Raw genomic sequence first — 12,971 nt, forward strand, 5'->3', positions numbered from 1 at the left:
GGTTAACTTAGTATATAATGGAAAACTTACTGCTGCGGTCTACTAAACACAAATCCTAAAATCACTCAAGTGTGCTCACTTCTTCTGTGTTACATTTCATCACCAGTTGCTTGGCAACAAGTAGGTGGTAAGAAATGTTTAAACTCCGGTGTTAACACAAGTTATTTGTTTTCTTGTGTACCAGGAAAACTCCCGTGGTTGAGAAGGCAACCCTTGTTAAATGGCAGGTATGACTCAGATGATGATCTGTTGTATTTTTAGTCACTTGTTTGTGCGCCGGATTTATTTGTAAGCAGTATCTGTATCATCTGAAAAGCTGAAGTTCAAATGCAGTCAATCAAAATGGGAAAATAAGCATTTTAGGTTTAAATGTTGTCCTGTCTCTTACAATCTTTTAAATGGGATGCATAATTACTGTCCTAATACCATCAACACTAAGTCAAGAGTAATGTTATTTTCCACACATGCCAACTTTTTTTCTTAGCTGAATTTGAACAATGCTTGATAAAGTGGTCATCTCCTTTGTGTACATTTTTCTTGCAGAAAGGCGAGATCAGTAACTTTGAGTACTTGATGCATTTGAATACTCTTGCTGCGAGGACATACAATGACCTCATGCAGTATCCTGTATTCCCCTGGGTCCTAGCTGACTACAAGTCAGAGGTACAACAGTTTCTAATGTAGACTAGTGGTTCTCAAAACATTTTCACCCACTAAAAATGTAAGCTCTCCAAGTACCAGCATAATGACCAGCATACAGTTGCGTAGTAGGCCCAAGTGTTCATCAACAATATGGCTGAGGTTTTATTCCTCGAAAGTATATTTAATATTTTCTTTAGCCACTGTAGCATTATGCAGAGTTAGCGCATCAACATTGTGCCTAAATATAGGAAAAATAAATACTGGGAAAATAAATAAAAACTTTAATGATTAATTTCTTATGTATTGCAGGTAAAAGTTAAAAATTACTTAAATGTTTGATAACAGACCTTTCCAAATGATTAAATGCATTCTACTTAAAAAGTTAAATGTAACTGAACTGTTATACTGCATTAAAAAATGTTGAAGCCACTGGAACAATATGCGCAGTTTGAACATTTGAGTCAGTTAATCTTTTGCACACCATGAGAGGAAGCCTGCGTACGACTAGTGGTACTCGTACCTCACTTTGAGAATCACTGCTCTAGACCATATCAGGGACCACTTTTTCAATTAACGGCCACACAAACTGTGTAATAATATGAAATGATTGAACAGATGTTTATTGCTATAATATGAGCATTTGTGGGTTAAGTTTTTGGGGGTTTTCAGTTCCTCTACAGTTTTTTTTTTTTAGAATTGCATGGTGGCATGCTTGCATTTTTATCCAAAGTACATATGTACCAGACACTGGACCTGTCAGATCCCGCATCATTCCGAGATCTTTCGAAGCCAATGGGTGCTCAGACAGAGATAAGAAAGCAGATGTTCATCCAGAGATATGACGAAGTAGAGAACAGTGAGTGTGAAGGTATCTTTCCAGCTTCCTTTCCATTCTTCTCACATTTGCAGTGTACTATACTTTGTATTCAACATGCCCTGTCTTCTTTTGAAATTCTTTTAGGAGGTTTGTCAGTACGATGCCACTACTGTACCCACTATTCCTCAGCCATCATCGTAGCCTCTTTCCTTGTTCGCATGGAGCCTTTTTCTCATACCTTTCAGACACTGCAGGTAAAATAAGTTGTGAGCACGAACTGTACTTATTGGAGTCAATCTTATGGGAAAATTATAGAATTAGGGGACTTTCATCTTTGATTAAATGAGTTGTTCATCATCCAATTAATTAATTTGCCTCATAATTTATATAAATGTAAAAACGTCTGAAATTGAAAGAAGCTGCCACACAGCAATGTGACAAGATTTCTCAAGTTATGGAAAGGCTCTTTATTAATGATTAGAATGATTACAATTCAAATAAGGTTGCTCTAATGAATACAAATTAAAATTAAATACATTTAAAAATTAATAGTTGCTGATTTGTCACTGCAAACAGACTTGTGCAAACAAAGTCTGCAGTTCACCTACATGCATGGAACTTTTCATTAAAAAAATACATTTTGAGAAATTAAATAAATAACTGTTCAGAGGTTCCCGTGGCATCTGTTCTTGGTTGGGGTCTTTTCTTGGTTTGAAAACAAATTATGTTGAGATTTCAATATATATGCAAATAATTGCAGGAGGCATCTAAAAGCAGCCCATACAGATAGCCATCGATGTCGCAAATTTCCAATACGGCGTCCAATTGATTATAATGAAAAGGCATGCATATTTGATAGTCAGAATAAAGCAATAAAGATGTTAGTCTGGTGAATTACTGTGTCTTTTTGTCTACTGAGGCGAACAACACTCGTGTTGTAATATCCATAACCGGATTTACATCTCTAACCCGATTTATCAATATATAGGCTATTTTCATTCATTTCTATAATTGTTTTATTCTAAATTACATTCCTTCTCATGAGACTTTCCTCACAGATTACAGGAATTTATGGAAGGATGAAAAGCTTCCTTTGTCTGCAGTGTGTTTTTTTTCTCAGACTACTGTATTAATGGAACATGACATGAGTTTTTCACTTTATCCGTCTTCTCGTAGGGAGGATTTGATATCCCAGAGCGGATGTTTTATAGTGTAAACAAGGAGTGGGAGTCGGCCTCGCAAGATAATATGAGCGACGTCAGAGAGCTGATTCCAGAATTTTTCTACCTGCCGGACTTCCTGATCAACTCCAACCACATGCAGCTGGGTCAGTCTCCAGGACTCTATCCCTTCTTTATTCAAACAACACTGTGACTTATGGACTGGATGACCAGTCCTGGGTGTGGGGAGCCTTTGGCCCAAGTCAGCTGAGATAGGCTCCAGCTCCCCGCGACCATAAACAGGATAAGCGCTTTCAAAAGTAGATGTGCTGTATATACATGGAATTAACCTCATCCGATCACTATATTCCATACCCTCCTTCATCCATCCATATGTTCTGTTTCTTCTGTTTAAGAACTGTCCTCAAATTAGTTTAAATTCAAAAACTTTTTTTTTTTTTTGCCCAGTGCAGTTTTAAAACATTCGTAATGCTCTGGTCCGCCATTATCGCACAAGCTCTACTAAAAAAAACAAGACTCAGCCTTATTTCTTAAGAACATGAGACATGGCTTTTAGTGATGTGTTTTTAATTCGTAATCAATAGCAGTCTGCCTCACAGTTCTGAGGTTTGAGTTTCAGAGCTCAGCTCCGAATCTCAGTGTGAATGAATGTTTTTCAGTTTGGCCTGTGATTGACTGGCGACTGGTCCCGGATCAGGACTATAGAAAAATGGATAGATAAATCAACAGCAGCCATGTTGTTGTTATACACAATAGTTTTGGTCATCACTTCTTGTTTTAAATACACAGGGAATGTATTTAAACTGCAGGTATTTGCAACAGTTTGATAACTTTGGTCTTACCGTCTTAAAATATAGCATGTTTAATTCATAAACTGGTGGATTGGTGGGAGACCGGTTAGCACATCTGCCTCGCAGTTCTGAGGACCGGGATTAATCCCGGCCTCGCCTGTGTGGAGTTTGCATGTTCTCGCTGTGCCTGCGTGGGTTTTGTCCGGGCACTCCGGTTTCCTCCTACATCCCAAAAGCATACATGGTAGCTTGATTGAAGACTCTATATTGCCCGTAGGTGTGAATGGTTGTTTGTTTATATGTGCCCTGCGATTGGCTGGCGACCAGTTGAGGGTGTACCCCTCCTCCCGCCTGAAGATAGCTGGGATAGGCTCCAGTACGCCTACGACCCTTGTGAGAATGAGTGGTACAGAAAATGGATGGATGGATAATTCATAAAGTGACAAGGTGATCCGTGTGTTCTCACGCATAGATAAACATTTGCAAAACGTTAAAATGCGATATTGTTTGGTAACACTATTTGGTTCACAAACTGTCTTCCTCTGCACCGTCTTTAGGCTGCATGGCAGACGGAACTGCTCTGGGAGACGTGGAGCTACCGGCATGGGCCAAAGATGACCCTCAGGAGTTCATTAGAATCCAGCGTGAGGTCAGTGAGCTCACCGCCTCACTTTTGGACACTACTACTTCATTACATTATGAGGACTTTTCCCACAAGACCTATTAATGCGTTTCATAACTAGTGTAAACAGAAAACATGGTGTTTTGAAAATATGAAACAAGGTGATAGTGTTGGTTACACACAGTTTTGTTTTTTTTAACACATGCACTGTATTATTCTCATTTGTCATATAATGGCCTCTTCTTGCTTTTCAATGCAACGTATCTGCAGACAAAAAGCCTATTCAGCACAAGCCAATGCAGGCCTTTTCTTCCCAAAATGCATCATGTCTGCAGGCTCCCTCCGCATTCTCAGCTGGATCACTGCTCTTTGTTCATTTTGTCTTGACTTTCCTTTCTTCCATCCATCCTGGGGGCATTTGAACTGTTATCGTGCCACAATCTACTGAACAATGTTCATATAATTAGTAACTTTTGAAGATTGATTTTCTGCCCTTCACAAATTAAATAAGGACAATATATCCTCATTATGAGTTTTTTTTTTGTTATTCCAGGGTGGAATTATTAATATTTGCAAGATTGCTGCAGGTCATTATGTCCTATTTTTCCTTATTAATTCTTCAAAACCAATCTATGGCTAATTCTGCACAAAACTTTCTTTAATGCCACGGTGGTAAGCTCATAACTATGCCACATATGACTTCTAAATGGACCTTTCGAGAAAATCATAGTGTACTTTTTTTTTTTTTTTTTTGATTGCTTGTGCATTCTAAAACAAGTGGTGCGAAAGTCTCATATTAAAAGTTTGACTGATGACTTTGGCCTCAGTCTTATAAAGAAGCGCTGCATGCCAGTGTATAGTAACAATAGCTTGTGTTGTTTATAACAGGCCTTGGAAAGTGACTACGTGAGTTCACACCTCCATTTGTGGATTGACCTGATCTTTGGGTACCGACAACAAGGCCCCGCTGCTGTTGAAAGTGTCAACACCTTCCATCCTTACTTCTACGCTCAGAGAGGCCGTCAGGATGCTAAGGATCCGCTCATTAAGAGCACCATTTTGGGATATGTCAGTAACTTTGGCCAGATTCCCAAACAGGTTAGAAAAAGGAACACATTAGTCACCCACAATTTTCTTTAAATTAAAACATAATCTCTTTTGTTTTTGCCTTAGCTCTTCACCAAACCCCATCCACCTTGTAGTAGTACAAAGAAAGAGGGGCCATCACCACCTCATCCAACTCCGTTTTTCTTCAATCTCGACAAACTCAGTACGACTGCCCAACCATTTAGAGGTATGCTTGGAGCACAGCTGTGCAAATTATGCAGCCTGGTTTGTTCTTTTACGAGCTAACGCACATTTACATTTATCAATTATTATTATTTCTTATTGTCCTGTAATATTTCTTGCATTTGTTTTTTTACTAACATTCCATTATTCATTTCTATTCATTGAAGTCATTAAATAATTGCTTAATTTATTTATTGAAAATAAAACATATTAGTAAAATAAACAATTTCAAATAGTCAACATTTTATTTAGTTATTTTTATCAAATAATGGGTTAATGTAGTTATTGTAAATAAAATAATTTAAATATTAGTAAAATAAAAACAACTATACAGTAAATTTAAAAAAAATGAAAGAATTGATTAATTATAATGTAATTATCAATAATATTATTAATATTAAAACTCACAACCTAATTTTACACGCACATTTCGTGCCCATCTGTCCATTTGAAAAATCAAATGAGCAAAAACGTTTGACCATCCTTGTTAGAAGCAGACCTTTAGTTTAGCTTTGTCTTCAGTTGCTTTAAATACCACATCAGAAGAAAATTCAAGCTTTGTACTGGTCCAGACCTAAATCCAATTGGAATTCTATGAGGTGATTATATAATTTATTTAAAAAAAAGCAAGTTTTGAAATGATGGGTGGATTGATGGTCTCATTTGCATAAGAAAAGCCAGCTATTTTTTTACATTTTTACATTCTATATCCCATGTAAAGATTAAAGACAGCAGTGATTCCAATACTGAGTATAGTTACAATCCAGAAAATAATAGCATGTTCTTATTGTCATCTTCATCTGCCACCACTTTCTGTTGCTCCCCGCCTTTACTTTATCTCACACTGTTTGACGCCAATTATTATATACAAGATGTGACCTGGTCTCCGGGGGATCGTTGTAACAGTGCGAGAGCATCCATATTTTAATTTACACTATGGACGGGGTGGAAGGCGCTATCTGTTACAACTACGACACGGAGATGACTCTTTTGCTGAGCTCTACTTAATAATCTGAATATCCCTACAGACCCACTGTAGAAGAGGAGATGAATCTGCAAATGCTCAGGGAGAGATTCCTGCATATTACATTTGATATTAAATCTTAGAGTGTCTGATCTGATCAATAAGCAGATAGAGATGAATAGGAAGAGGAACGCCGGGACTTGGCTTCTTTCTGGGGATTTCCTGAGGAGAGCTGGTGACAGGATGTAATGATTTGTGCCTCTACGGATAGGTCAATTACCGGAACAATTACAACCCTCTCACACACGCACTCAAACATGCAACTTTTGTAGCTGACCAGGATCCTGGCGTCGGCTAAAGGCATACACTTAAAGCTCGGTGTTTTCTGTGATTTATTGAATTGACATCCTGTACAAGCATACTGAACTAACAGATTCGGTTGATTAAATTAAATTAAAATGGTTTGACTAATTAATAGATAAACATTACTTACAGTAGGATTTAGGAAAAATTGCTGTATTTTCTTGCTCCCCTGTGGTCCACTCACAGTCACATTATACCGTATGACATTCTTTAGAACTGCAGATAGGTCCAGTGGGTCAAATAGTGTGTTTGGAAAAAGAAGTGGTGATCCTAGAGAGAAACAGACTCCTCCTGTCTCCCTCATTGAGCTGCTTCTTCAACTGGGGTTTCCCTGACAACAGTTGCACTTTTGGAAACTACACCACTGACAAGGTAATTTGTATCAAGAGGACATTGACTTTTTTTGGTGCATGAGTGAAAGGAAAAGGAATCAAATGCAGATCCAATGCTGGGGGACGTGTTATATGGTGTATAAATACAGTGGACCCCCGCATCCAATTCATTTTTCTTTTTTGTTTTTCATTTTTTTTGTATGTGTGTTCGGGGGTGGGGGCTAACCCCGAAAACGTATATTGGTGCACTCATAAGAATTTTTGGGTTAAAAGTTCTGTTGTTTTGGTTTATTTTCTCCCTCAATGCAGTTGTAATGGGCGTCAATTATCCATGGATTTTTGCTATTCGCAGTCCGGCAAGGTCCCAGTCCCCCACGAGTAGTGGGGATCCACTGTATACTGGTTAAAATAAAGTTATGTGTTCATGAAATCCTCAAGAAAAATACAGTATGATCATTTCTTTGCATGTCCATCTCAAGACGTTTGCCGTGTGCGATAGTTTATGTGCCTGGGGGCCAACTATGTGCGCTGCCTGTCCCAACCCAACCACCATCATCACTGCAGGGAGCAGCACTGTGGTTTGTGTGTGGGATGTGGTACTCAACAAGGATAAAGTCACCCACATGAAACTCAGACAGGTGAGTCTAGTTGCGTTTCTTTACATGCACTACATAGAGACCACAGGGAACTGACACGCTTCATTTTTTAATGTAATTGTTGCAGTTCATTCAGCTGAAAGGCTCACTCACCCAGAACCATATTTCCTCAAATAGATGCTGTGCCCCAATTAGTCACCAAGTGCATTATACACTCAATTAGACGACTCCCCTTTCCCATTAGGAAAAACAAATGGTAGTAACTGTAATTATCTCAGTTCATAAACACTATTAATCACACACAAACATAAGATCTTGCAAACTCAGTTGCTAACCAAAACAGCAACGCCTGCTGATGCACGTAAGCAGTTCGTGAGTTAAATTAAGTTTCCTGATTAAAGATGATCTCTGTATGTGGCGACAGCATCTTTAAAAAAACATTAGTATTCCAATAGAATCTGCCATGTGTTCGTGCCACAATTTTGTGGGTGTCCATGTTTATATTTCGGGTAGACTTATTTGTTTTGTCCAGGCTGCCTTGGTTGTTGTCGTTTCTCAGCATTATTTTCAGCTGCAGTCTCACTTGACATACGTTGTAATAGTATTGTCAATGTTATTCTGAAAATGTGTTTGTAAAAATAAAGTCCCGCCGCAATAGACTCCTCCTGTCAACTGCAGATGAAACAAACAAAAAAAAAAAAATATATATATATATATATATATATGTATATGAAAGTAAAAATGAATATAGTATAGTGATACATTTATTTTTGTTATTTTATTTATTTAAAAATGTACAGTATATCTGGTATTTCATTGAATAATACTGATACTATATACAGGTTTAAAAAAAAACATGTCCGAACATCATTTGAAATGTCAATACTGTATCTGAGTAACTACCTGGCCGAGGTGAATGAAATTAAATAGACTATATGTTCAAAAAAAATTATTTCACAAAGCTTTACAAATGTTCAATACCCACCACCGTTTTTGCCCTCCTCTTTTCATTTTTCTGTGCTGTGTTCAAATCTGCTTTCCAGTTGGTGTATTTTTATTGAAAAGGCTTGCTGCATATTTTTGTTTGACCATGTTCGAGCGTATTCTAATACACAGGCTTTAATTTTTCATTGCTAGTGAATGTCATTCTTCATCCAGAAAAAATAATAAGCAAAACATTAAACGTTCATATCTCGTTCAAATTTCAGATAATTTGAGAAAATTAGCTTATGAGACTACAAAAGAAAGTATGTAAAAAATCTTTTCGGACACTCTGTTATACATATAATTTTTTCCCCAGCCGCTATACGGTCACACTGAAGTGGTGACATGCGTGGCTGCGTCTGAGGTCCATAGCTTGGTGGTGAGCGGTTCCCGTGATCTCACGTGCATCTTGTGGGATCTGGAGGAGCTAAGCTACGTCACACAGCTGGTGGGACATACAAGCAGCATCTGTGCAGTGGCTATAAATGACCTCACGGTAAGTCTGACTTGAGTCTCGTCATTTTTGTTTTTGGCTCGTTTCACAGCGTGAGGAAGGGAGGATGCTTGGTGTATATCCTCTTTTTGTTGTTAGCAATCTGTACATATGTGCGCTGAAGGACGTTTAATGCTGCACTGCTCTGTCCAAGGGCGAGATTGCATCATGCGCGGGGCCAGAGCTTTACCTGTGGACGATGAAGGGCCAACTGTTGGCCTGCACTGATACTTCCTGTGAGTCTCGGGCTGACATCCTTTGTGTCAGCTTCACACAGCGACATGAGTGGGACGCCAGAAATGTCGTGGTCACCGGCTGTGCAGATGGCATCATACGGGTGAGTATTATAGAAGAGATGTTATAAAAGAACAATTTAAAAAATAGCCTTTGAAATCATATGGATGTCATATTTTTTTAAAAGAATGTACAGTGCCTTTTAGAGGACCTTAAGAAACTTGAGACAAACATGACAACTGCTTGTACAAAAATAAATATAGTAAAATGAAATATAAGAATTGCACAAAATACGGCCACAAATTTCACGCATATTGCTTGTATAAAAATACATATACTAACATGAAATATAAGAATTGCACAAACTACAGCCACAAATTTCACTCATATCTTGGCACTAATCTTTTTATGAAAGTGCTACATCAATAGTTTTGTCTTCTTTTTTGTAAGGGATGCAGACAAGTGCAATCGTAACAATCTAAACAGTCTGAATATTATAGGCAGCAGCGGATTAGTGGTTAGCATGTCTGTATCACATTTCAGAGGTCGGGAGTTCGAATCTCTGCTACATCCTTCCAGTGTGCTGTTTGTACAGTATGTTCACCCCGTGTATGCGTAGGTTTTTTTCCTGGTACTCTGGCTTCATCCAACTTTCCAGAAACATCCATGGCAGGTTCATAGGTGTGAATTTGAGTGTGAATGATTGTTTGTTCAAATGTCCCCTGCAATAGGCTGGCGACCAGTCCAGTATGTACCCTGCCTCTTGCCCAGTCAGCTGCGGTAGGCTCCACCTCACCTGTGTACCCTAATGACAAGCGACATATAAAATGGATGGATGTATAAATTAGTGTGCTATCAAAACACCAATGTAATGTTATGTGAAAAGTAAATATTTGTAAGGAAAACAATTACATGAAAAACAGTAAATACCGTACGACAGGAACACAGTGACACACGGTGTACAACTCCATGGTGTTTGAATGCATGGGATTACTTTGCTGTTAGCCTCGCAGGTAGTGGCCTGCTGTCCATCAAGGTAATAATAACAGCATATGGGTTGTGTGTGTTTAATATAAGCATAATGCTGCCTTGCTGCAATCAAACTACAAACTCTTAAATTAGGCCCCCACTAGAGAATGTGTGCCAATGCCACACATGCTCACTATTGGTATTATTACTTTATTATTACCTTGAGTTATGGAGAGTACGCGTACCCCGCTGCGTAAGTGTGTGTTTGCTATTATGTTGAATTATGTCTGATTTTGCTACTCGTTATGTGTCTTTCACGCAGATATGGCGGACGGAGTACACTAACACACAATTAACTGGCCCTCCAGAAGAGCCCGTGTCCCCAGGGCGAGACCCAACGGCGCCGACAGGAAGCGGTAATGCTGCTCGCTTTACGATCCGATATAGATCTATTTATAACAGATAAGAAGAAGGGAGTGGCCGAGCAGAAAACTGCACCAAAAGTATTTTTTTATTTTAGTTTCACAAGGAAAACACACCCCTAATTAGATAAATCCTTAAGTGTGAGATGATTATTTTTTTAAGCGCTGCTCTCCGAGCGAGGCGGTTTGCTTTTTCAGATCCCTCGCTAGTGTTAGGGCTAGCAGGAAGGATGTTGTTCTAATGTTATTAAACATAGAGGCAGTAAACACTGATGAGTGAATCTGCTGACGTGCGTGAGCGTGTATAATTTAGAAAGCAATAATACCCAGATCCAATTTGGCATACATTGGTTACAGCCCCACTTCCCTCACTTGAGCATTGTGCTGGGCAAATTACACTGAGACTACTGTTTATGTAACATTTAACATGCATATTTAGGGGATTTTTCACACTTTGGCAGCCTATTGAGCACCAATTTGAACGCTTGAGGAGGCTCATGTACAGATTATCAACATAACGTTCAAGTCATACCGCGATGGTATTTCTACAGTGAACGGCTCGCAGCAGCTGAAACGTTGGAAGAGACGTCTGGCGATGTGTCGGGAGCTGAACAGAAGTCGGACTGTGTCGCAGCATCGCAGCAAAAACAATCCAGCTATCACAGCGTTGGCCATGTCCAGGTATTCACATAATATCAACCACTCACTGAAAGCCGGTGAACTTCATCATGTTGTGTTAATGTGTTGCATAATTTACAAAAGTGTCTTTGTGTAGGAGCCACGTGACGCTGTTGGCAGGTGACGCCTGGGGCCGAGTTTTCACTTGGACCTGCTCGTGAGATCATCTGTGACTTCATTTATTCTTGGTGCCTCAAGTCTTGAACAGTAGGGAACTTTACCTCGAATGTGAATATTTAGTACTCTACCCTTATATGTAAATACTGAATGGCAAATTGAATTAAACGTGTAGCTATTCATGACTATTTGCACTTATTCGTATTGTCTTGCAACATATCTGAAACCTCAGCAGGCCCGAATGTACTGTAGATAGATAGATATAAAAAAACAACACCAAATAAATCATTTCGAAATTTTATCCAGCATTAATGTGACCTATAACCGATACAAATTAACATTGTTTTAAAAAAAAATTCGAGAGGGGAATTCAAAATAAACAACTGAGATATCGTGGTCACACGTATGCATACCCTTTTATAACTGGGGTGTGATTGTGGTCAGAATTAACTAATAACATTCAAGCTCATGTGAAGTGGAAGTCTGCACACACCTGCCACCATTTCAAGTGCCTCTGACTAACCCCAAATAAAGTTCAGATGTTCTCGTGGGCTTATCCTGACTTTTTTTTTTTTTTTTTGGCCCTCCCGCTCACTGCTATTTTGCACTGTTCATGATTTCCTTCACCATGTCTAAGGCTTCAGTTCCAGTGAAATAGAAACAGCCCCAAAGCATGATCCTGCTGCCACAATGCTTCACTGTAAGTATGATGTTCTTTTGTTGATGAGCAGTGTTGTATTTGCGCCAAACATGTCTTTTAAAATGATGGCCAAAAAGTTCAACCTTGGTTGTATTGGACCATGGCAAAATCTCCCAAACGTGGGAAGATGTGTTATCGTGTGTACTTGTATGACCACATTTGTTTATCTTTACTTCCCCTCTTGAAAATATATCCATCCATCCATTTTCTGAGCCGCTTATCCTCACTAGGGTCGCGGGCGTGCTGGAGCCTAATCCCAGCTGTCATCGGGCAGGAGGCAGGGTACACCCTGAACTGGTTGCCAGCCAATCGCAGGGCACATACAAACAGACAACCATTCGCACTCACATGCACACCTACGGGCAATTTAGAGTCTCCAATTTATGCATGTTTTTGGGATGTGGGAGGAAACCGGAGTGCCCGGAGAAAACCCACGCAGGCACGGGGAGAACATGCAAACTCCACACAGTCGGGGCCGGGGATTGAACCCGGGTCCTCAGAACTGTGAGGCTGACACTCTTACCAGTGGGCCACCTTGAAAATATATATATATATATTTTTTAATTGAGTTGTGCAGCCTATAGGTCACATTAATGGTGTAAAATGTTTCTGCATTTATTTATCTTGTTCTCATTTTTACATCACAAAAACCTGGCATCAGGAGTATGTCAGGTTTTCACTGGTTCATGGCAGAGCTTTGTGTCATGAAATCCAAACAATGGTGTGCACGCATGCCAGCATTTTGAGCTGCAAGTGTTTAGCTCTGCAAAATGTTT

At 39.2% G+C, this 12,971-nt stretch overlaps 1 protein-coding gene across 4 annotated transcripts in view; it reads left to right on the top strand.

Annotated features, from left to right (window-relative positions):
- Window positions 1-11,675, top strand: part of wdfy4 (WDFY family member 4) — a 51,058-nt gene extending 39,383 nt beyond the window's left edge. For 3 of the 4 annotated variants that reach the window (XM_061689457.1, XM_061689459.1, XM_061689458.1), the window contains exons 50-64: window positions 185-227; window positions 544-663; window positions 1,387-1,510; window positions 1,604-1,713; window positions 2,636-2,786; window positions 3,989-4,080; window positions 4,942-5,151; window positions 5,227-5,347; window positions 6,885-7,042; window positions 7,482-7,640; window positions 8,899-9,078; window positions 9,230-9,412; window positions 10,601-10,694; window positions 11,252-11,381; window positions 11,476-11,675. In XM_061689457.1, the coding sequence (XP_061545441.1) occupies window positions 185-227; window positions 544-663; window positions 1,387-1,510; window positions 1,604-1,713; window positions 2,636-2,786; window positions 3,989-4,080; window positions 4,942-5,151; window positions 5,227-5,347; window positions 6,885-7,042; window positions 7,482-7,640; window positions 8,899-9,078; window positions 9,230-9,412; window positions 10,601-10,694; window positions 11,252-11,381; window positions 11,476-11,539 (1,939 nt within the window). In that variant the 3' untranslated portion in view covers window positions 11,540-11,675. The remainder of the gene's footprint in view (window positions 1-184; window positions 228-543; window positions 664-1,386; window positions 1,511-1,603; window positions 1,714-2,635; window positions 2,787-3,988; window positions 4,081-4,941; window positions 5,152-5,226; window positions 5,348-6,884; window positions 7,043-7,481; window positions 7,641-8,898; window positions 9,079-9,229; window positions 9,413-10,600; window positions 10,695-11,251; window positions 11,382-11,475) is intronic. The other variant, XM_061689460.1, reaches the window with a different exon arrangement.
- Window positions 11,676-12,971: the final 1,296 nt, after the last annotated feature.

The sequence above is a fragment of the Phycodurus eques genome, chromosome 11, assembly GCF_024500275.1.
Source record: "Phycodurus eques isolate BA_2022a chromosome 11, UOR_Pequ_1.1, whole genome shotgun sequence".
NCBI classification, from domain to species: Eukaryota; Metazoa; Chordata; class Actinopteri; order Syngnathiformes; family Syngnathidae; genus Phycodurus; species Phycodurus eques.